Source organism: Puntigrus tetrazona, chromosome 8, assembly GCF_018831695.1.
Source record: "Puntigrus tetrazona isolate hp1 chromosome 8, ASM1883169v1, whole genome shotgun sequence".
Classification (NCBI taxonomy): Eukaryota; Metazoa; Chordata; class Actinopteri; order Cypriniformes; family Cyprinidae; genus Puntigrus; species Puntigrus tetrazona.
Genome location: NC_056706.1, coordinates 16,605,663 through 16,629,055, shown reverse-complemented (window position 1 = coordinate 16,629,055; position 23,393 = coordinate 16,605,663). Strand labels below are relative to the sequence as shown.

At 35.6% G+C, this 23,393-nt stretch overlaps 1 protein-coding gene across 2 annotated transcripts in view; it reads right to left on the bottom strand.

The window, feature by feature from the left end:
• Window positions 1-23,393, bottom strand: part of adgrd1 (adhesion G protein-coupled receptor D1) — a 42,279-nt gene that overhangs the window by 13,560 nt on the left and 5,326 nt on the right. For both annotated transcript variants that reach the window (XM_043246614.1, XM_043246616.1), the window contains 8 exons: window positions 22,006-22,263; window positions 18,459-18,535; window positions 16,240-16,401; window positions 15,883-15,942; window positions 15,472-15,598; window positions 13,940-14,047; window positions 11,749-11,824; window positions 10,689-10,830 (listed from right to left, as the gene is read on the bottom strand). In XM_043246614.1, coding sequence (XP_043102549.1) covers window positions 10,689-10,830; window positions 11,749-11,824; window positions 13,940-14,047; window positions 15,472-15,598; window positions 15,883-15,942; window positions 16,240-16,401; window positions 18,459-18,535; window positions 22,006-22,263 — 1,010 coding nt within the window. The remainder of the gene's footprint in view (window positions 1-10,688; window positions 10,831-11,748; window positions 11,825-13,939; window positions 14,048-15,471; window positions 15,599-15,882; window positions 15,943-16,239; window positions 16,402-18,458; window positions 18,536-22,005; window positions 22,264-23,393) is intronic.

The window sequence follows — 23,393 nt, the reverse complement described above, 5'->3', positions numbered from 1 at the left end:
TTTGGCCACTTACTGATGCAGTGTTATATCACTTGTAATATCAGTTTTAATATACTATTATTATTATTATTATTATTATTATATTATTATTTTTTTAATTTTCTTTAAATAATTGTAATTTTTTGTTAAAGTTTTGATAAGTAAAGTAAGGTAATATTTCTTAAGGTTTTTATTGTCATTTTTGTTTTAACTATATTAACCCTGACTGTGAGGAGATAGAAACCTGGTGCTTCATATTTATTTTTTTTCAGTACTGATATGACTGAAACAAAAGAGAGTGAAATGTGTGTGATTGAAATATAATTAAGCTCACACACACAAACACACCCCTAATATTTTTGTATTATTTTATATAAGAGAAACAAACAGAGAAACAGACGAATGAAATTTATTAAAATAAATTAATAAAAAAGGACACGTATATATTATTAAATAATGCATTAAGATGCATTAATCTTATACATCTTAAATCATCTCAAATTAAAAACTGTTTAAAAATGCTTCAGCAAAAACTTGACAAGACAAGACTTTATATTTAAATACTAACAATTTATACAGGGAAATATCAATCAATTAACTTAATGAATAAATAAAATTAATTCCTGAACGCTTTCTGAAGTTCCTACATGACACAATCACATTTGAGTTTAGGTTTTATTTAAATAGCTATTTTTTATTTTATTTATCGTTGTGTTATTATTGTGGTTATCAGTATAATTGCAAGGACACCACAGATAATTCAAGCAGGTTTTACTCTATTTTTCAGGGTTTTCTGCAAAGCTATAAGTGTAGATAAAAAAAAAGCAACAACAAAAAAACACACACCAATTAATTAGCAATTTCGAAGTAAAACTTTGCGGTCTGCTCAGTGTCATAATACAATATTCAACAAGTTAAAAGTCTAAGTTCGAGCAGATGGAAAGTTTGAACCATACTGACAGGGACAAGACAGACTGTGATGAGCAGAGAGAAGCAGCTATGGGTGTGGTTCTCTTCTGCGCTCCCCAAAGCTTTTCACTTTCACTCGCTTTAGCTTCTCTTGCAGAGTCTACAGCCGTCTCGCTTTCTCTCTCTAGGCCAAAATCTCATTACTAAAAAAAGCAGGTAATTTTTACAGCTCCATCAGCAAGTCTCTTTCTCTCTCACCAGTCAAATGAACACAGATGGGGTTGGCTTGGTGTTTGCGGCTCCCCCCTGCCCTGCAGCGCTCTGCACTTGCCAGAGAAGCGTGAAAGCACTCCAACACTTTATTAACAACAAAGGGCTTGCAAAAGAGCATGCAGTATTGGAGGAGCTCCCTTTCTAATCTATCTAAAGAAACAGAGAGAGCAAAATTACACTTAAAATACATGCAAAAATGCAGGTAGGCGATTAAGCAGAGGCTTTTATGAGAAACAAACCACAAGCTTGTACAGGTTTGGACGGAGTCCTCGAGTTATATCTTTTATAGCAACTGAGAACTGGATTCATCGCAGGGGTTAAACCTTGGCTAGATGTTACGTAACCTTCGATTTTTGGGGGTTGCTTGGGGTATTTGGCAGCTGCCATGACATCATTCTCACCGGCCTATCAGATGGCAGCAGGTTGTGTAATCACACATCAGGTCTAATCAGAGAGCCTGAGTGACATGTGTTCATAATTAAGCAGCAAACACTCATCCCTGTCATGCTGATGGAATGGTTTACACGGTCAAATTTGCCAACTGGTGCATCAGATTCTCTCCTGATTGGACGACGCGTAATTCCAAGCGTATACAAGCCTCTGCGTTGTCGCTTAGAAGAATGTAGAGAATGGCAGTAATGTAAATATGGATCAGCTTTTCTAGATGAAACTGACGGTTCTGGACAACAATAGGGGACCATAAGGCATATAAACTGGGTTGAGCCCTGATGATTTGCTTTAAAATGGCTGAAACTTTTCAAAAGTCACCAACAATTGAGTAAAGTAGCTTCTCATTTTAGCCGCCTCTCTTGTCTTTTGTTAAAATATGATGCGTCTTCTACCAGAAATTGCCAGAAGTTAATAGAAAACAACTTCACAGCTTTGCTCTATTTGGGTCTTTTTCAAAGTTCCCCTGAAAGCTTCACGTGGGTGCCAAACTTTCTCACACTTCACTCTCTATCCGAGTCACCGTTTGTTGGGGACCATACACAGATGTGTTGGCTGTAACATCAACACATGGCAAAGGCTTAGCTCATAAATATTATTTAAAACAAACACATGCAATTTAACATAAAGATATATAATTAGTAGCCCTACTATTAACACTACCATTCAAAAGTTTAGGGTTGGTAAGATTTGTACGTTTTTTTATCCTCACAAAGGCTATTTAATCAAAAATAAAGCATATAATGAAATATTATTTAAATGTCTAATTTCTTATTTAATGTGTGATTTATATTTATCAGGCAAAAAGCTGCATTTTCATTAACTTCTTAAATATGTGTGCACAGCAAAAGCTAAATATTTGATCAAATACAAAGTCAGTCTAAAGATACGAACACACCTGGGTGAAGTTAAAAATGTCACGCAAACCAATCAGGGAAGAGCTTACTTGATGTAGCAGAAAAAGTTTTTTATGTTTTTATCTGTGTGTGAGGCATGAAAAACATCCTGCGAGGAATCTATAGCGAGTAAGGCAATGAAAATATTTGCTTCGTCTTTAGTGTGCATGCACCATTAGATTTCTGCTCAGGGACATTATTAATACTATAAATGTAAAAAATAGAACACAACGTTGCTGTTCAGTATTTTTGTGTATATAGATTTTTTTTTCAGAATTCTTTGATGAATAGAAAGTTGAAAAGAACAACATTTATTTAAAATTCGAAATACTGTAAAACATTATAAATGTCTTTACTTTTCATGATTTTATGCATACTTTCCTGTCCACAATTATTTAAATAATTGACAGCTCATTGAATAATTAATAAAAAAGCTAGTAGTCTATTCGATAGCACACCTATTCAAACACTCAAATAAACAAATATTGAATTTAAAAGAATTAATTAGACGTAATTTCTACATCTGCCACTTTCATAACGTTTCAGAGGTTCAGATTGTCTGCTTTAACATATAACTTATTTTAATTATTATTATGACATATTTTAACTTAGGCCTATATATCACAGTTCACAGCTTTACCTTAAAAAGGCAATAGAAGGCAATCTGAAGTGTCAATAGTGTGATAAATAAGTACTGTGTCTATACTTTAGGGACATTACCCTTGATGCCTGACTTTTATGAATAACCCACTGACTAACCAAAGGAAAAACTGAGCGCTAGCAATACAATGAAGTCTATATTTCATTTATGCAAAGAGAACAAGCCAGAATTTCCCAAGTGTTAAAAGAGCAGTTAAATAGTGGTCTGTTCTCTCAAAAAGCAGCCACAAAGCTTTTCAATGTCTCATTTGTTATATAACTATTCTTCTGGTAAGTAAAAGTAATGAGTAAATACTCAAGCTTGTTGTAACATTTTTGATGGTCTGTGTCTTTAAAAACTTCTTATTCACATAATGCCTCTCTTTCTCCCTCACACACAACATACCCAAGAGCACATGTTGGGAATGGCCTGCTAAACTTCTCCTAACACATTCTCTCTGATTGAGACCAAACCCTGTTACACACAATATGAAACATGCTGCTATTGGTTTCTTGAGGTATGCTGGTTAATGGCACAGCACACGGGTATATTTAAAGAACTGCTCAATCTAAATAAAGCCTGACTGGGCTAAATTTAAGAACGCAGAGGAGTGTAGTAAAAGCTTAACACAGAAGATAAATGGTGAAAAGTAAATGTAGGTTTTTGGTCTCTCCCGTTCTATTCACAGGCTCTGTAATTACATAGTCTATGGAAAGGTTGGGCTGTAATTTAGAGCAGCTGCTTCTGTAGACAAAGAATAATGTACTCGCGAAGTCAATGAAAATGTAGAACCCTGTTCCATCAAAAACCTGGAAATGAGACAGGAACAGGAAATATTGCAAGCCAGATCTGTGTTACCCAAGTAAGCCTGGATTACTGCGTAGGAGTGCTAACCATCAGATTCTCACAAAATCACAATCAGGCCCACATTAGAAAGCTACATTTAGGTTCACTATATGCCACTGTGTCTGTGATTGCTTTTACACTGGCTTTTCTGGATCACGGCAAAACCATGTGAAAAGGTCCTGTCCGCAAACACTGACACTGTGCATAAACAGAGATAAACCAATTGTGTTGGCGAAAATAGTCTCGTTTTGACCAGTCTGTCACACTTATGAATCATTTTCCTCACTAAATTGTTTAATCAAAAAGGATTCAGGTCGATTAAAAAGTTAACACCTTTCACAGATTTCAAGTAAGGGGGCTTTAATTAGAATCATTAGCATGTGAAACATGTAAAATAAGTGTATGCGTGTGTTCATAAATATCCCTACATTCATGAGGTGAGACTGGGCTGACTTTGGTGAGCCTGAGGCTGTATAACATCTGCCTAGGAGCTGTGCGTGGTCAGAGGAGAAACCCAGAGAGGTGCTCAGGGGGTCAGCCAGTTGTCGGACGTCCTCCGGATCTCTGGAAAAAGCTAGGCAATGGTTGAAGCCTCTGTGGAGCCCTAAAACCTGGATCCAGTCAAGGCTAAATATGCAGTGGAACGTGCTCAGGTGATCATGTGGGGACGTTTTAAGAGCTTAGTGGTATTTCTATCATAGTGCTGAAGAAAACAATTTTGCTGGAGGATTTGGTGACTGTAAATCATAATATGAGAGAAGACCCATAGACTAAAGATATAACTGTTAGAGCAACAAGTCAACGGTTTAAGGCTACATTTGCAGGCATTTTAGAGTACAAGGAAGAAAGAGAGAGATACGGAGAGGGAGAAAAGGAGGAGGCCACACAATCCGTAGCCGTTGGCTACAACAGGATCATTTGAGCCAGACCATCTGCTATAGATTATAACGATTCATCAGAGAAAGCATGAGAGAGGGAGGGGGAATAAAGAGGGGGACGTCAGACCAACTCAAAGACACATTCAAGGAAAGACTGAGTGAGTGAGCCAATGAATGAGTAGCTGAGCGACAGAGTGATACCATGAGTGAGTGTTTGAATAGATGTGGGCCTGGGCAATCAGGGATTGATTAAGTAGGTGAATAAAGGTGAGACTGAATGAGAGAGTCAGCGAGTGAATGAGTACATTAATGAGTGAGCAAAAGAGTGATTTCCACAAAAATATGAAGCAGCATAGCTGTTTTAAACACTGATAATAACAATTACATTACTTTGATGATAATAATGTTTCTTGAGCATCAAACCAGCCAAAAAGAATGATTTCTGGAGAATCATATTTGAGAATTCAGCTATCCATAACAGGAATAAATTAAATTTTTAGATATATTAAAACAGGAAACAATTATTTTAAACTGTAATATTAAATAGAGTATGTAATATTTTAAAACTGTATTTTTAATCAAACAAATTTCAGCATTGCAAATCATTTTTATTACTAACTTTTGCACCCAAATAAAATGAAAGCGCAATCAGGATGTTGGCATTAAATTACTATTTTTTTAATGGGCAAACTATCAATCCACATTTTTGAACAAATCAGAATGAATAAATGAGTGAGTCAATGATTCAGTGACCCATTCATAAAGATGTTTCTGAATGAATTAGCTGTTTGAATGAATTGGATGAATGAATGGCTAAATGTCCATTACTGGTGTTTTGGTTTCATATTTAAAAGTATTATTGCATTTTCCCATCATTCTTATTTGTATGTTCAAAATGTAAAAAATGCATTTTATAGCACCTGTCAGCTTCATCAAACAGTCTGTGTAAATACATCTAATGCTGCTTCCTGCTCTTTCGTATTGGAAAGATTGAGTTTAATATTGATTTCTGAGCTTTATAGTTTCTTATTATTCTAAACGAATTAATTGAAACAATGTAAGAATTTGATGTGAAAGACAACATATTGAAAAAGGTTATTGAAAACTGGCTATTTATAAACCTAGTGGGAAATGGCATCTGTTTTGTTATATACAGCAACTCATTTCTAGCTCTTTCCGGTCACAGAGCACTTTATTTAGAGAGCTGCTTGATAATGAGTGAAGTAATCATGTTAAAATGGACTTTTGGTTTTGCTTTTGAAAACAAAAAGTTCAGGATCAATATTAGAGTCTCAGTATCGGTATCAATATATAGACATACAGCTCTATGGGTGAGAGGCTGAAAAGGGCCTTTAAGTTAGTATTAAATATTGTGTGAGCGAGGGAGTATGGGAGCAGGAGCTTAAGTGAGTGAGTTCAGACAGGAAGTGGGTGTGTGAGTTATAAAAAGTGTCTGGCGGTGAGCACTACTCATTATTATACCTTTAAAAACCCCAACTGTACTATGCAGACAACAAAAGTTCTGTCATCGATCAAAATATGTGTCAGACTTGGTGAGATTGCAATGCCATTAGGGCTGTGTGAATCTGTGATTATATTTGAACCGCAGCGGAAATATTTTCTGGACAAAAAAAAAACTGCTTGTGGCACTGCAATTCACCCATAAACATCTTTACTAAACACAAAACCACATTCACATGAACACAGTACAATGGATGATTACATTAATCTTGTCCAGGCTGCTTCATTTACAGATTGGATTTGGAGGTTCATTGTATTAAAATTAATAAACAGCCTCTAGTAACATCTTTCGTTAGCTTAAACATATGAGTACAAGTACACGCTCACACACAGCGTGACAGACGTGCGCTCACACTGCGGCGTCTCTGTTTCGTGTCCGCTCCGCTGAAGCTTTATTAGGTTGTAAAGGCAGAGAGGGCTTGTCAGAAATCTTTTTTTAATCCTCTTGATTTCGACACTGAGCATCGCCAGCATTCCTCATGAAATCACTCTTTCCATTTGTTCACCTCGTGCCATGTGATCCAGCAGAGAGAGACCAGACAGGTGAGGAGTGGAGAGTGAAGAAAAGAAGAGGACAGATGGAAAGACGAGATGAGGTAATGAGGTGATTGCTGCTTATAGTTGCTCGATTGTAGCTGTCTTTGTAGTTTAAGGATGGCTTTGATATTTTAGTGGCAGCGCTTTAAAGCGTGAAACACTATTTTGAGTGAAGCTGCATCTAAATCAGGGTTGGAGAGCAATGATACTGGAGGGCTGCTGTACCTGCAGAGTTTAGCTCCAACCCTAATCAAACACACCTGAACCAGCTAATTATGGTCTTCAGGATGCAGATAGGTATTTTATTCCATGGTTTTTCAAGTTTGTAGCTAAACTCCTGGCCCTCCAGGATCAACGTTCCTCACCCCTGATCGAAATTCTTCTACTTTCAATTAACAAATTGACAAGTTGGTTGTTTAACAATTAGGGTAAACTGGTCCACTGCCATACAACAAGCTAGATCTATTAAAGCACCTGTTTTGTAACAAATCCACCAACTTGAATAATAAATTACAATTAAATGAATAATTGTTCTACTTCGTTAATGGCTGTATTAATTGTTCATATATATATATATATATATATATATATATATATATATATATATATATATATATATATAGTAAAAATAGTGAGCAATGCAAATCCTTTAGGAAGATTATTAAAAATAAAAAATAATACATTTAAAAAATTGCATTATAGTGTTTACTGCAAGTCTGTTGAACATGATCCAAAATTGAATAAACTATACAGAGGGCTACTTTAAGATGAGATGACTAAACTACTCCTTGAAAATAGTTATATAGTGTAGTTCAAAGGCCAAAAATCAACACAAGTCTCATTCCGATCACAGGGGGAAATTTACCGTAAGAAGAAGCGGCACCCTCAAAAAAAAAAAAAACACAGACAACTTATAATTAATTCTCTAATGTTTAACCATTGTTGAATCATTCTGCCTAACAACACACTGTCTAAATCACAACACAGAGACCATTAACTTAAACAGTCTTATCACTGTACTCCATCACAGAATATTGATCTGGTGATTCAGCTCACACATATTACTCATGAAATACAAGCCTAACACTAATTCCTCTGTTCTGGACAGTCCCACACACAGGAAGTCTGTGTCCCAGGACTAATTAGTCCATCACTCAAACTATGACCAAAGGAAATGCAAAGATAAAAATAAGAAGTCAGTGGCTACTGTCAACTGTTTGGTATTCTTCAAAATATCTTCTTGTGTGTTCAGAAGAAGAAAGACACGTGAAGAGGGTGAGTAAATGATAACTACCACTTTAAGAATGTTTCTGGATTTACTCTTTTAGTAGGCTCCTTTCATTTAGCACAACGGTCTTTGCACAAAGACACATTTCCATCAACAAACATCACCGAAATAAACATCTCTCACAAAACCATAAAAAGTCAGCAAAACAAACGTTAGTCTCTATAGTTACATGCATGCCAGCATGGTTTTGATTTGGAAGGCTCTAAAAATGGTTTAAAAAGAGCAATGAAAAAAGAAACGACTGCTCATTTAAATATTTTTTTTTTCTTTGAAGGAATTACGCTGTATATGAGTTTTAATGAAAAAATCTTTGTTTGTTATAATGAAAGGTTAGTAGATCTTATGTAATGGTCAAGAGCACGGTGATCTGTCAAATGTGTGTAACATGGTGTGTGAAATCCAATGCTACGGTGAACTCCTTGCAGTTTTTTTAAACATCAAATACTCTCCAAAAACACGCTGTATTGGTTAACTTGTCCATATGCCATCTGTATACATTTTTGATGGGTTTCCCATGGGAATTTGGCAGACAGATGCATTCTCGACTGAGTCGTAGCATCTGCGCACACACACGCCAAATAAGCTCCTTGTTAAACCAAATCATCTTTCCCTTCTCAAAAGACCTCAAGGCGTATGGTTCCAGTGTTCAGAACCACTTTTCTTTTGGCGCAAAGCTCTCAATGCTTCAGTGTTGAAAAAAAATAAAATAATACAAACGAGAGCAAGGGATGATGCAAACCAAAATGGATTTCCATGGTTAGTCCTGGCAGTTCTGAACTCTGGGGTTCTTGTGTAACACGGCTCACCGAAAGACAAAACCACAAACACAGCAGCAAAAAAAATGCGGTCTTTAAAAGTTTCCCTCTAACATATTAAGAAACATTTCTGTCTCATTTAAGAAATATAAAGAGATGATTCTGGTTAGTCTCAGAAGAAATATATGTATCAATCAAACCTCTATGTTCTGAACTGTTACAGATGACCTGAAATGTGTGAAGATACATTTGAAATCTCATCATGTTCTCTTCACATGCATGACACTGTTTTGAGTGGCAGCTGCAATGGAAACACAATATACAATTTGAAAGCCTAAAAATGGCATTTCCAAAACCATCAGACACTTATGATAGCATATGTATCATAACTTAAAGTTTTAGTTCACCCAAAAATGAAAATTGTCATGAATTACTCACCAGGACACAAAAAGATATTTTTAATGAAATTCGAGAGCTTTTTGAATCTGCATAAACAGCAATGCAACTACCACACTCAAGGCCCTGAAAGTCAGTAAGGACTGGAATATGTAACAAAAAGCAATACTATGGAACTAAGCCAATATAAACATTTTAAATACCAATGGTACTTGTTTTTCCTCAATAGAGTAAGTACTGTTGGTACTGAAGGCAGCGACTAGAGAGACTGCAATTCTGTAACTGAAGGGGCATTCAGAGCATACGCCTAGAACTGGTCCTCAAAGGGAAAAGAAGAAAGAATGCCTATGACAAACACACAGAAGAACTACACTTTGAAGGTGATAATATACGAATGTGATATTTAAAGAGTGTGCAGCTTTGAAAGCAAGAGTGTGTTTTTTTTTTCTCATGATGTCCTTGGTAAGGACATTCTTAAAATTGTCCATGTGACATCTTCAACCTTAATTTTATGAAACAAAGAGAATATTAAAAAAACATGTGCATTCCTTTAAGCAGACACTGACATGGCAGAGAAGAAATTGTTGAACAAAGTTGTTATTTTCATTTCTTTTGCCCACAGAAATATTCTTGTAGCTTCATAAAATTACAGCTGACCAGAGATGTCACATGAAGTAATTTAATCATGTCTCACTACCTTTCTGGGTCTTAAATGTGGTGGTTGCATTGCTGTCTATGCAGGATCAGAGAGCTCTCAGATATCAAAAATATCTTAATTTGTGTTCACAAGATAAATTCTAAACTCTTATGAGACTGGAATGACATGAAGGTAAGTAATTACTGACTGAGCTTTCATTTTTAAGTGAACCATGCCTTTAAATTAGGCCTAAAATATTAAGACAGTTATGACTATAGAGTCAAGAACAACTTTTCCTCTTTTCTGTTCATGTCTCGGGAAATTTCTTTCTACGGCCGGCTTGGTGCTGAATCTGCCAGGTCAGATTGGGTCATTAATATGAATTTATTGTGTTAAACACATTTGGTCTAACTGATTTGCTGAAGGCCAGATGTTGGTTGATAAGTGTGAGTGCGTTTGTTCAGTTCACTGCTAAATTAAATGGTTGATAGAATTTTCTGCTTGATCCTAAATGCATTATTGTGCACATTTTTTTTTGGCACCTTCCTCAAGAAAAATACAATTCTTTAAATATATAATTTTTTTAAACATACTAAATACCTGAAATACACACAAGCACAAGCACCCACACTCCAGATTGAATGCCAAAATGAACAATATAAGGGTGAAGATCGATGTTCTCCTACCAGCTGATGCGTGAGGACGATCCGAATCAGAGGCTCAGTGGACAGGTTGAAAGACAGAGCAGGAGACGGTTCCACCTTCAGAGAAATTAGATGACTGGCCATCTGGATTTTATGGTCTTTAAATTCCACTGCCTCATTTATCCTGCAGAGATGGACAGTCAGTTATTGTCTACAATAGAAACTTGTATAGTTTCTTTGCTATCTGCAAAGAAAAAAGTAAGGGTAGCATTAAGATAACAACAATCATATCAAAACAGAAATACAGCAAGACTGTGCTTTTGTTTTTATGGAACAGTTCTTTACTAGAGGTAATTATTGGCAGTTACATTATTCAGCTACATCGTCTGTTTTTGCTTTGCCAATGAAAACTGCTCCAAACTAAGTCACAGCAGAATCAACTGTTCAGCCAACAGTAGTGCCGTTTGTTTTGTTAGTGCATTAATCAATGTTTCTAAATGTATCTGTTGAGCTAGTGACTCACCTACTTTTTTCCTTAATGAATGAATGTATTTTTAAGTCAAGTCATCTTTATTTTTGAACAGTGCTTTATACAATAGAGATTATTTCTAAGCAGCAGTAATACTCTTTCCACATACTGTTTTTCGACTACTTTATTTAGGGGGAATTATGCAATTTACTCACTTGTTTCCATGGTAAGCAAAGCATTGTTTTAAGCAAATCAGATGAATGAATGATTTACAGACTCTCTTATAAAGGCAGTCTCTTGTACACCAGTAGGTGGCACAAACCATTAATACTGACTTTATTACATTTTATGTTTAAATGCCAACAAGAATTTACCCTGCATCATCTCTCAGCTCTGATGACCTGTTCAGTTACATAAAAAAAGCCAACTGAGTTCCAGAGCTGTGCTAAAAAAAAATTAATTGAGATAAGTACTGATCATAGCTGTGTTAAGATGGAAAGAGAGTGTTATCAGTCAGCTTAATGGCTGGGAGTATCAGACACAGAGTCCCAGATGAGAGAGAACCACAGTGATAAAGACACGCTCACAAGAACATGATGTACAACAGGAAACACACACACACATACACTTTACCTTGTTTGAAGAGGGCTTATTTTTTTGTAGTAGTTGTGCATTTTGTGGTAGAAAAGTCCCACAATCGTGGTCTGAGCTGCAGGGGAAACATAACATACAAAAGTATTAACATTTGATCACACAGATACATGTGTGTGTGTCGAAGAATGTGTTGGGCTGCTGTTGAAATGCACAGAGAGCATAGACTCATTATCACAGACACTGCATGCACTCTTCTCACTGCAGCTCTAATGGGAAAGATGTGTGTTCACACACACACGCAAGAGGAGTGCGATGAGGGACCACCACGTTGCGTGAGGGAGAAATATGTTACACTCTACTTACATTTTTTTTTCAACCATTAAATGATAAACACACAGGGCCGTTTCCCTTTGACTTCTATTCCAGTATTCACATGAAAACACAATTGTCATAATTATCATAGTTTGACTAAAGATTTTGTGTAAATAACCTTAATAACAGTAAAATAACTGTTGTGGACCACTGAGCATGGCATTATCATTTCATCAAGGTCTAAATTAGAGCCACACAATTAACAGTATAAATAACTTACATTATGATTGGGATCAAAGTATCATTTATAGTTTTAAACAAAGAAGTTGCCCCACACAAAATAAATATTTAAAAGTTAAATACGATTTAAATATTGTTTAAATTAATAGTAATTAACCATTGCTTTAAATTTTCATTTTCATTTTGGTTTCAGTAATTTCATCATGTGATTTTCTCATTTGTATTCTTATTCATTTATATTTATCTATACAATCAATCAATCATTTTTATTTATATAGCGCTTTTAACACCACAGGTTGCATCAAAGCACATACAAGTGTTTTAATCTAATATTTATATTTTGTTTTAGCTTAATTTTTAACTACTAAAATCAATTTTTAATAGTTTTAGTTTAAGTTAACCATACCAATATAATTTATTTGGTTCATTTTAATTGCAATCTGTGAAAAAGCACCTATAGTGATGCTTGTTTGCAGTTTTGGTTATTGTGAAACATGCTGAGAACTGTTGCAACTTATTAGTGTTTTTACAGGTGTTAATACACCAAATGTGCAATATCACTGTGTCCCAACAAACTCCTGTGAGTTGGGCTTCAGATGAGCTCTGGGCCAATAACTTCACAAACCAATGGGCAAAATCTCTCTACAAATGTTTTTATTAAGACAGAAAGTAACTTGGCCCAGCGGAAATACAGAGCATTTCAATGCGCTCCTTCTCTTGCGGTCTTTAATTGGCGTATAAAAGCTCTGCTAGGCTCTGTTAATGAAGTGTACCATATGTCCGGCTGCACCGGAGAAGCGGTTCAGTGGCACATTAATGCCAGTGCTAGCGTTTATGTGCCATTTCTGATAATAGAGCTTTAATAGATTATTAAAACTGTTTATAATGAACAGAGCGGGGCTCAGGTTCAGAGCGGTGCCAGAGGAGCTGAGGGGAGCTGACCCCAAAATGGTGTCAAACAAACAAAACGTTTAATGCCCTCATAATTACCGCCACCACATGGGAAACGTTGCAACACTCACTCTTTAACTATTGCTCGCATTTACACATAAAGAAAGAAGGCAAACGCACACACTTTCTTAATTTTTAATGAAACTCTCCTCGAGGTGCTTGTGTGATTGGCGGTTTTCGTCAGAGAGCAGCAGGAAGTCATCAGAGCCGATTGCACTGTCTTTTTCAGCCATAAACAACAAATAAACAGACAGCAAATAAAAACAATGAAAACAGTGTGTCCTTTCACCCCAGTCTGAGATGTCCAAAAGCGAGGAGAAGTGTGTGCGCGCACGTTTACTCATAATCACTGTTTAAATTGGGTAGGAATGATTCAGAACAACAACCGTCTATTCAAAAAAGAAAATATGATTGGCAGTTTGTTTAGCAATTCATCCCATTTCATATTTCTATGCTCCAGTCCAGGTTTTGTTTGTTCCATTATGCACATAATGGCTAAATTGTGGTTAGGAGAGTGGAAAAGCATTAAGGTTTGCTACTTTAGGCATGATTTATCCCATTAGTAACGGATGGCACAGGCGACATAGACAGCCACTGTTCTTCACTCTGGTACAGTGAAATCACCAAATAAAATAAATCAAATGCGCCAACTCCAGTAATAGACATTCATTAACATAAAGCTGCAGGATCAGGACATGGATCAACACCAGATTTTAGGGTTACTCACACTGCATTGTGAGGGCCTCTCCTGGTACTGAGATGTAACTCTTCCCTTGTGTGGGGAAACGATAGTTTTGCAGGTTGTAGTTCTGAGGGATCTTCATCAGAGAGTAATCTAGACACATTTAAAAAAAAAAGATGAGTCACTTCTCAGTTTAAGTATACTGCTGTTTTGAAAATGCATCACTTCCTAGAAAGTCAAAAGGGCCGGCATTTTGTTACCAAGTCTTTGGTACTGAGTACTGAATGTATTTGTGCACCATCTAAATAGCAATTATTTGTGAGGTTTTAATGTAAACGCAGTCAACACTGTTTACTTCAGCTGTTTATTAGATCTGCTGTTTGTAATTTGTAACATGTATTTATTATAGACGCTTACATGTCTTGAATAATTGTCTGGTTAACTTGAAGCAATTTTTACTTATCTGGAAAAATACTTAAAAGCTACATTGCATTATCATGACAGCAAAGACATATATAATATTACGTATAATGATTACAATTTGAAACAAATGTATCAAATATTCTTAAAATAATGTAACATGGTTTCAAACAAAAAAATATTAAGCACAACAACTTTAACAATATATTTGACAATACTTTTCCATAATTTTTTAACCAAACAACAAAGGTGAACAGTTTGACTGAAAATAAAGCATCAACAGCAGATTCAGTTTTCTAATGCTATTAAAACTAAATTATTTATGCTATTATTTTATAATGCTATTATAAAACTATTATTTGTACACTACTGATACAGAATATGCTGATAAAAGTTGGTATCATGTCAAAGCTGCATCCAAATAATATTATGTGAAGTCTTTTCTCCGCACCTTTTTTTGTTCTTTTTTCTATCTGTGATCTTGTGTTTATTTATGTTTAATTCACTGACTATAACATTGAAGTTCAATAAAAGCTCACGCAACCCAAAAAGTTTTCTCAAGTGACCTCTGCTTCTCGCAGACAGTCTTATCATAGCAAAGGGAGGATGAGAGACAGAGTTGACTTTAAAGCGTGGAATCTCAGAGGGCCAGATTCAGAAATCGAGGCTTCAATGAGAATTATCATTTTTATCATATCAGATCAAGAGATGTTATGACCCATATCTAATTCATTTCATGCTATGTTTTCCCCCCAAAAGACATGACAAACATGCAGATTTCTGAGTGCTTTTTAACTCAGAAGCACTTCTGAATATGTAAAAAAAATTATTGCACAAACTGTTTCTCATATGTGTTAGACTTTATTAAAAAACAGGACATGTAGCAAAGAAACACAATAAAAGGCCGCTGGCTCTTTAGCTTTTTTAGATTTATGTCTCAATCCGCAAATTCCTTAACTCTGGCCTAAGTGATGCACACCCTGTATGCTGCATTTATGCACGTGGATTTTGCACAAGTCCCCCAGTGTACATAATTGCACATACTCCACATATTTAAGTCAGTCATGTATGTAGAAGAAGGGGAGGAAGTGTGAATTTCTAGGAACTGATATTCTGGAAACTGAAGTTTGAAGAAGTGTTTTGGAGCATGTACTGACCTGCTACAGAGCTCTTGCCCCCTATGGCCAGAGGAGCCTCAGAGTCTGGGCCGGACCGAAGCTTGGAGGCCATATGCACCATCACTTTATCCACCGTTTCCACCAGCCCATTGACCGCTGGACTCCACTGTTTACCATGACAAAAGACAAGTCCAAAGTATGTTAAGGCTCACTGAGGTTAAACAAATAAGAACCAGATGATTCTTGTAGCTACTAATAAGTGTGTAGTACCTTCAGCAACATTTAACACATTTTATCATCTTTAAAATTCTTTCAGTTCTAGACATTGTCTCTCAAAGGAACCGATGAAACACAGGAAAAGTCTGCCAATTCATCTGGACCTACTTATGAATGAATGGACTGATAGAATCTTTACATCTTTCCAATCATCAATTTATCCATTAAACGTACCTCATCATTTTCTCTCCAGTCACTGGCAGTTATGACCTCATCCACGCTCTTCAGTAGAGACTAAAACACACAGGGCAGATGAAAGCTTAGTTAAAAACATGTGTGTTTGTGTGTTAAGTCTAAAGGAAACAGGAAATATGCTTCCCTTCTTTCACCCTCTGTAATTTATAGTGTATCTTAATTTTTACATTATAATTTTTAATACAATATTTCCGTAAAAAATGACAAAAATGTAATAATTTGATTGAAATATGGATGTTCCAAGAAGATGTTCCAAGGAGCATTTTGCAGATTCTGAAAAATGTATTTTCTTATACCTCAATGTTTTTTATGATTTTCAAAACCCTTAATCTTTACCTGTGTAAGATTGTTGGCAGTTTCTTGAGGTATAGTCTTGTTAGGAAGGCTAAATGATAGAGACTGAAGGAGGTCCAGCGCTTGTAACCGCATGGGGTCCTGAAGTCTCTGAACTTCCTCTGTCAGCTTTGTGGAGGCAGGTCTGGGCATCTCTGTGGTTCTCTATAACACACAAAAAAGCGGATATGTAACAGCAGCACTCCATAAAACTACCCACAATCACATGTAATGGCTCGGCGCGGCTTGGACTTGACATTCAAAATATAAAGGCGTCTTTTGGTTTCCCCATAATTTAATAAAAACATTTCAACAACAAGCATCAGAATATCTGGAGCTTACAGTGCAGTTGAAATTATTTAATGAAATCTCATTCTCATGGCATTTGTGAATGTCAGTGTCAACAGCAAATCTGAATGCGGGTCTTACTTGAACTTTCCGAAAAAAGAACCTCCAAACTAGTTGTTTAATGTCTTATTTTTCATCCATACCCTACAAGAGGCCATTACGGAAAATTCTCTCTTCTATTTGACCTCCTTACGCAATAAGTGTTGTCATTTGCATGAATGCTCAATCTCTGATTTCTTTCCATTTCCTCAGAGTTTGGGAGGAAACAATAGTTCCAAAAGAGCTTAATTTGTTTGTGTTTACAGCTTCACCTCCATCTCATTTCCTGCCGTGCTCTTGTACGTCTGCCAAGGGTGTGTGCGTCTACACGCGCACGGATGGTCCCAGAGCGACGTCTGCATCGGCTTCATAACACCTAATCATCCAAGGGTGTGTGAGGTGTAGTCTGGGAGGCCCTGTTGTATGTGTGTGTGTGTGTGTGTTTGTGTGTTTGTCTGCATTCGTCCACTCCATTTAATTACTGCGCAGAGAAGAATCTGAGCAGACAGATTGAGGGCCTTTAAAAGGAGGTGTGTCAAACACTGCTGAGAGCCTTTAGAGGGTATGTCAGTGTCTTGAATGGCCAACTTAATTTACAAGCATTCAAATTAAGTCAACAGAATGAGTGCACTGCTTTCGGTGACTGCTGTTCTCCATATGCTCACAGCTACACCACAGATCTTAAAGGTGTGAAATTATTTCAAGAAATGTCAATAAGCAAAATTTTTTCCCATATCCCAGCTCTATATCCAGAAACAACTTTAAGGGGCTGTTTCCGATGTCTCACATGAGAACACCATTCAATTTCAAGTTTTAGTTCAACTTTTAAAAACATAGACTGAAGGACATTACACACTGACTCCGAATTTTCAGTTGAGAAATAAATCACACCAGGTCAGATTTTTGCATCCGTAACAAGAATTTTGATAGGAAAAGATGACAAATATGAAACAATGGAAAAATGCAGGATTTCTGTGCAAGGACCTTTAGAATTTAACTAAACTAAAAACTAAAACGCAAAAGTGCAGTGTGTAAATTTAAGGGGCATTTAGCGGATAAGATGGTGAATTGCAACCAACGGCTCATTCCCCGCTAAACCCTCCCTTTGAGAAGCTACGGTGGTGATACAGGATTATACAGGATATAAATATAGGTCATTCTAAGTTAATGAAAACAACAGTTCATTGTGTAAGGTCTTTGTACATCTCTGAAAACATAATATATGTATACTTTTTGCAATTAGCAGGCAGTGGTGACATTTAAATAAATCACATATGTAACCTTCAAGAGATGAGGGATTTTTAGTTGTTATTTTGCTTAAATAAACTCATGAATCCTAAACTCCAAAAAAAAAGACTTCATTGCAGTTAATCTAGACAGGCTGGGACGGTTTTGATTAAGGCTGATGAGTGAGAAATCCAGCCTTGTACTCGTGGTTGTTCCAGTGAACTCAATTAATCAAACTAACAGAAACCAAACGCAAACATGTTTCGTAATTAGATACTGCTGAATTCACCAAAAGAACTTATTTCTTACTTTCGCTGAGAGAAACGTTAGACAGGTTAATGCCTACCTTGATTATAGAAGTGTTTGCATTTAGGTACATTAGTCAAACAAAATAACTGCCCACAAAGTTTCAGTGTTTTTTGGGAATATTCTAATGAGTGCTCCCCGCCATGTGAAATCTCTTAGATAACCCTGGAATTAGGAAAAATATGTGATGAAGTTGTTTTATTTCTGTTATCTTACTACACTCCTCTGGTCTGGGAAACTACAGTCCTGACTCACAGAAAGAGATTCAGAGCAATGGGTGACCTCAGGTCAGAAGAATTTACCTTTAGCTGAATATCTGTTGCAGCAGTGACATTGATGGACGCTTTGGTTGGAAAGGTGGAGGGCGTTGTATTACGACCTGTGGTGACAAAAATAAATTAAATACTGTACAAAGAAAACAGGCACGAATGATAAATAAAATTATATGAAATTTAAAAGAAATCTAAAAAAACATTTATTTGATAAAATACATTTAATTTATTTCAATAAAAAATTTAATAAATAAATAAGAGTCATTTAAAATAGTATAGGATAGTTTTAAAAAAAGGCATAATAAGCATACAATTGGATGCTGTATTAATATGACATCAAAGTTATGCACAGAAGCCATGATCTAAAGAGCTTTGAACAAGTACTCTTCATCTCACAGAACAAACAGTTCACACCTGTTGGAAAAGGCACATGTGATACCTTTCCCCGAAAGCACATGTCGGTTGCAGTGAAGCTGGTTTATAGGGCCCCTGGCAAAGCAGCCCTCTAATGACTCTGTACTATGCCCCTCATTAGAGCCTATTACAGCTGGATGTGTGCAAAACAACAGTAGATTTTCTCTTCTTCAACAACAAGTTTTTTTATCATTAACAAAAGGTCTTTATCCCTAACAGGGGCTAACAATCAGCACTGTGAGAGGATATATTTCACAGTTTCTAAAGTGGTGGCCAACACCTACTCCAGAGTGCCAACATCGACCTACATAATCACTATCACCGCACTTTAAAAGAGCCACGGATCCATATTTGTTAAAGTGCCAGTATGGATGCGTTGTGTAACTGAATTGTAAAGCTGCACCCCAAAAGTTTCAAAAATTTACTGGAGATATAAATGTATTTTAAAATATGTTTTTTATGTTTCACATTCATGCAGCTGGATTTACTGGATCCAAAGTATTTATTTTTGGACAAAACTATTTGTCAATTTTACTTCTCCAGTAAATGTATCTTGCTTTAAGTATGTTTAAATATATATTTACTGGAAAACAGACTAAAATAATAAAAAAAGGAATCACTCCGGGTTTGTCCTTCCAGATGACCAGTCCACTATTGTACTTAATGTAATTCTCTTTTATTAGTTTTGGGAGAAAATGTAATCTTCTTCGTATGGTAATGGAAAGGCATGACTTCAAGCTTTTTGTGCTGTCTGGTCTAAAAGGTCAAGGTTTGTCTAATTAGCATGGCCATGTTAGCCCTTGCTGGCAAATTCTGTAACTACACCATTATGGTGGGCATTTGCCAAATGGCACTGAGATGAATGGGAATATTAACGGGTAGTTTTCTCCAGGTGTTAAAGACCTCATTGGTCTGCTCTCTGACACTGATGAAGATGGAAACCATTTGTAGCCTTATTGGAGCTCACGTTTGTCTTTGCCACACTGAAGATATCTTGCCTGCAAGAAACTTCAACCAGCTGCCCAAATGAAGTTCCAAACACATGCAGTTTAAAAGAAAACAAAACCCTGATATAAAACTCGTCCTGCCGCCACATACATATAAGGTAAAGATATGCGCAGTTACGACCAAAGCCAACAAAACTGCCTTCGACGACACATACAAACACATAATGGTATTTTAACAGTGCGTTTCAATGTGGTTTAAGGACTGGTGGAATGTAGACCAGTGTCTCTAAAGGAAATTGTCTTCAAATGCTTCTTCCTCTCTATAATAACCTGCATGCAGGGTAATAACTCCAATAATGGCAAAAAAGCAAAGCGGCACCATCACAGATGTTTCTTATCCATACAGACAATAAACATTCTGAAATCCTACTTTTAGCTATGATCTCCACCAATGGCACCTCAAAGTACACATCTTTTAATTTGTATTAAACTGGACGATTTACCAATATAAAAGTTGGAAAGTTGGAAAGTATTTTTGTTTGTTTGTTTCTTTCTTTCTTTCTTTTTGAAAGTGTTTTTGAAAGTTACTTTCATTTGCATTTATTTGATCAAAAATACATTAAAACAGTAATATTAGGGGAATATTATTACAATTAAAAATACTTTCTATTTTAACATACTTTTAAATGCCATAATAGCAACAAATTACTTTAGTATTTAGTGTTGCATGATCCTTCAGAAATCATTGTAATATTGTTGATTTGGAGCTTAGAAACATCTTATTTTTAAAAGTATTGAAAACAGTTGTGCTGCTTAATTATTTGGAAATTATGTAAATAAGTTTGGGTTTTTTAAGATTCTTTAATGAACAGAAAGCATACATGTGAAATCAAAATATTTTGTAACATCATAATTAATATATGTTCAGTATGACTTTTGATTAAGTAAATGCTTTTACTGACCCCAAATTTTTGAACACAAAAATATTAAACATCATTTGTTGCCCCCAACAAATTAGCAGACCTAAGTCACACTGTATATCATAAAATAGATACTCAAGTGTTTTTACTTCAAAAAACTATATAACTATATACTATGAATCATTAGGTAAGCATTAATAATATAAATATAATTATATAATAAATTCATCCTTTATAAAGCATTGTTCCAACATTAACAGTCATTAGTAAGCAGCTTATAAATACAGCTATAAATGCCATGTTGTTGATTTATAAGCATATCTATTGCAAAGGAGATTTAAAGGCATTTATCTTCCTAACAGAAAATAATAAATACAGCACAAAGGGATACAGAACTACTCATTTCAAGATGGAAAAAATAATGTACAGTTGTTTTTTTTCTGTTAAACTGCAGAGGTTTGTTTTTTATATATCAAGTGTACAATAGTACAGTTTAATTTTATGCATCTTGAAAAAAATATATTTCTGTGTTCCATATCGTCTCTGTAAATGCTTTACAAGGTATAGATTGTCCTCACCTTAGGTGAACTCACAAAAACAGATGACTGGCATCTACTAAATGCTTTATAACTACCTGACTTAATCATGAACTACAGCAGGAACGTGTGTTAATAAAGCATTAATTAACACACTGAGCAACTATTATAGTGTGATTTATTAATGTACATTTAAATAATTTATTAGACATTTAATTTGACTTTATAAATGTTCTTATTAAACATGGACAACTCCTAAATAACTCTTTTTAAAATAACATAATTTAGAAATGATAAATTGATCATTAATAAAGTATGAAAATACAATATTTACTTATGCTTAATTAATGATTCATAGTGTGTAGTTATTAAAAAGTGTTACCAAAAGGTTTTTTCATTGAATATTTTCTATATTCAATGCAAAAACAATTATGCAATCATACATTTAAGCATTGTTTAAATGATCTGTTTAGTGGCTTAACTGCTATTTTACTTAAAGATAGAATAAAGATAGAATTAACCAGGAATATTTAATATGGAGTGCTGTCATCTGCTAAAAGGCAAGTTGGGACAAGCCAGAGACACCAAAGATCAAGTGCAGCTAATTTGGGAAACCCTGACAACAACGGCAATGGCTGACAACTGCAGAGAAGCACATGGTTTGGACAAGTGAAGGCTGCCACAGAGAAAAGAAACTAATAAATAAATAAAATAATAATGACAGCAGATTTGAGTTACAATGTGCTCCATAATAACTTACCAATGAATGCACTGTAGTACAGCCTTATTTCCTGAGGGGACAAGGCCCTCTCCCAAATCACAAATTCATCAAAGGCCCCTGTGGCATAGTGGTTGTAATTCCCAGTGTTTCCTGTGCCAATGACTAAGTCAGTATAGGGATCGCCGTAGTTAAGTGAAACATTTCCTGTGGGGTCTTCGACACTAAATGTCCCATTAATGTACACCTTTAACCCCTCCGCTTGAGTCCATGTAAAGAGCACGAGTGTCCAGTAGGGCCCTAAATAAAGACGAGAGAGAAAGCCAGCAAATGAAATTTTAAACAAGCATACGCCGATTTCACGTTTTGACTGTTTGGATAATAGTACGGTAATATTATTTCCAGATCTACTCGTAGTGTCTGGGTCCATAAAAGACTAGTTTAAAATGAACAGAAACTGAGAGCTGAAGACAGCATGTGGAATGGATTTCATCAGCTTATAATGAAGCCAATAAGACATGGTATACAGAAACTCTGAGCTGAACTGTCAATGGCTCATTTCATCTGTCCAGGGATAAAATAGCACATGGAGCATGTCTCATCACATCATCCCATTTAGTATGTAATGTCTCTCTTCTCAAGGAATTGATTTATCCTTATGGTAATACCCATTTTTAGTATTAGAGAGGATACTTGGGGATCTTGTTAATTTTCTGACTTTATCCTAGAGGCCGCGTTTATTTGATAAAAACGGTACTAATGTGAAACACTGTTAAAATGAAAAATAACCGTTTTCTACTTGAATATATGACATATAAAGGAATACATATAAAATGTAATCCATGTGATTGTAAAGCTGAGTTTCCAGCAGCCATTTCTCCATAGTCTTTTTATCAATGTTAAAAAACAGTTGGGGTGGGCAAATGTTTTTGTGTAAACTCTAAGACATATTTTCAGGTCGATCTGACGAGTAGAAAGTTCAAAAGAACAGCAGTTATTGAAAATATAAATGTTAATAACATTATAATTGTGTTTGCTATCCTTTAATTTCTTCACAGATGTATTTAAAAATATATATTACTGACCCCAAACTGTTAAACTTTAGTGTGTCACTTTCAGATACTAAAGTGTTGTGGAAATGACACAAATTCCCAAATTACAGAGAAGTTTTAGATGAAATTATCATTTTTTTGAGAAGCTGAATGATATGACTTGAGCTACTTTTTCACTCACACTTCCATTTCTTTTCACACAAACTGAAATCACTCTGTCAAGTCCAACAGCGAACGTTTATTCCGCTGCCTATCGACTCAAGTACTTTTGGACATCTGGATGTAATCAATATAATTACGCACAAAACTACATATTCAAAATATTTACGGTTAGACTGCAAATGTAATTCCAAACCAGAATGTATTTCAAAATGAAGC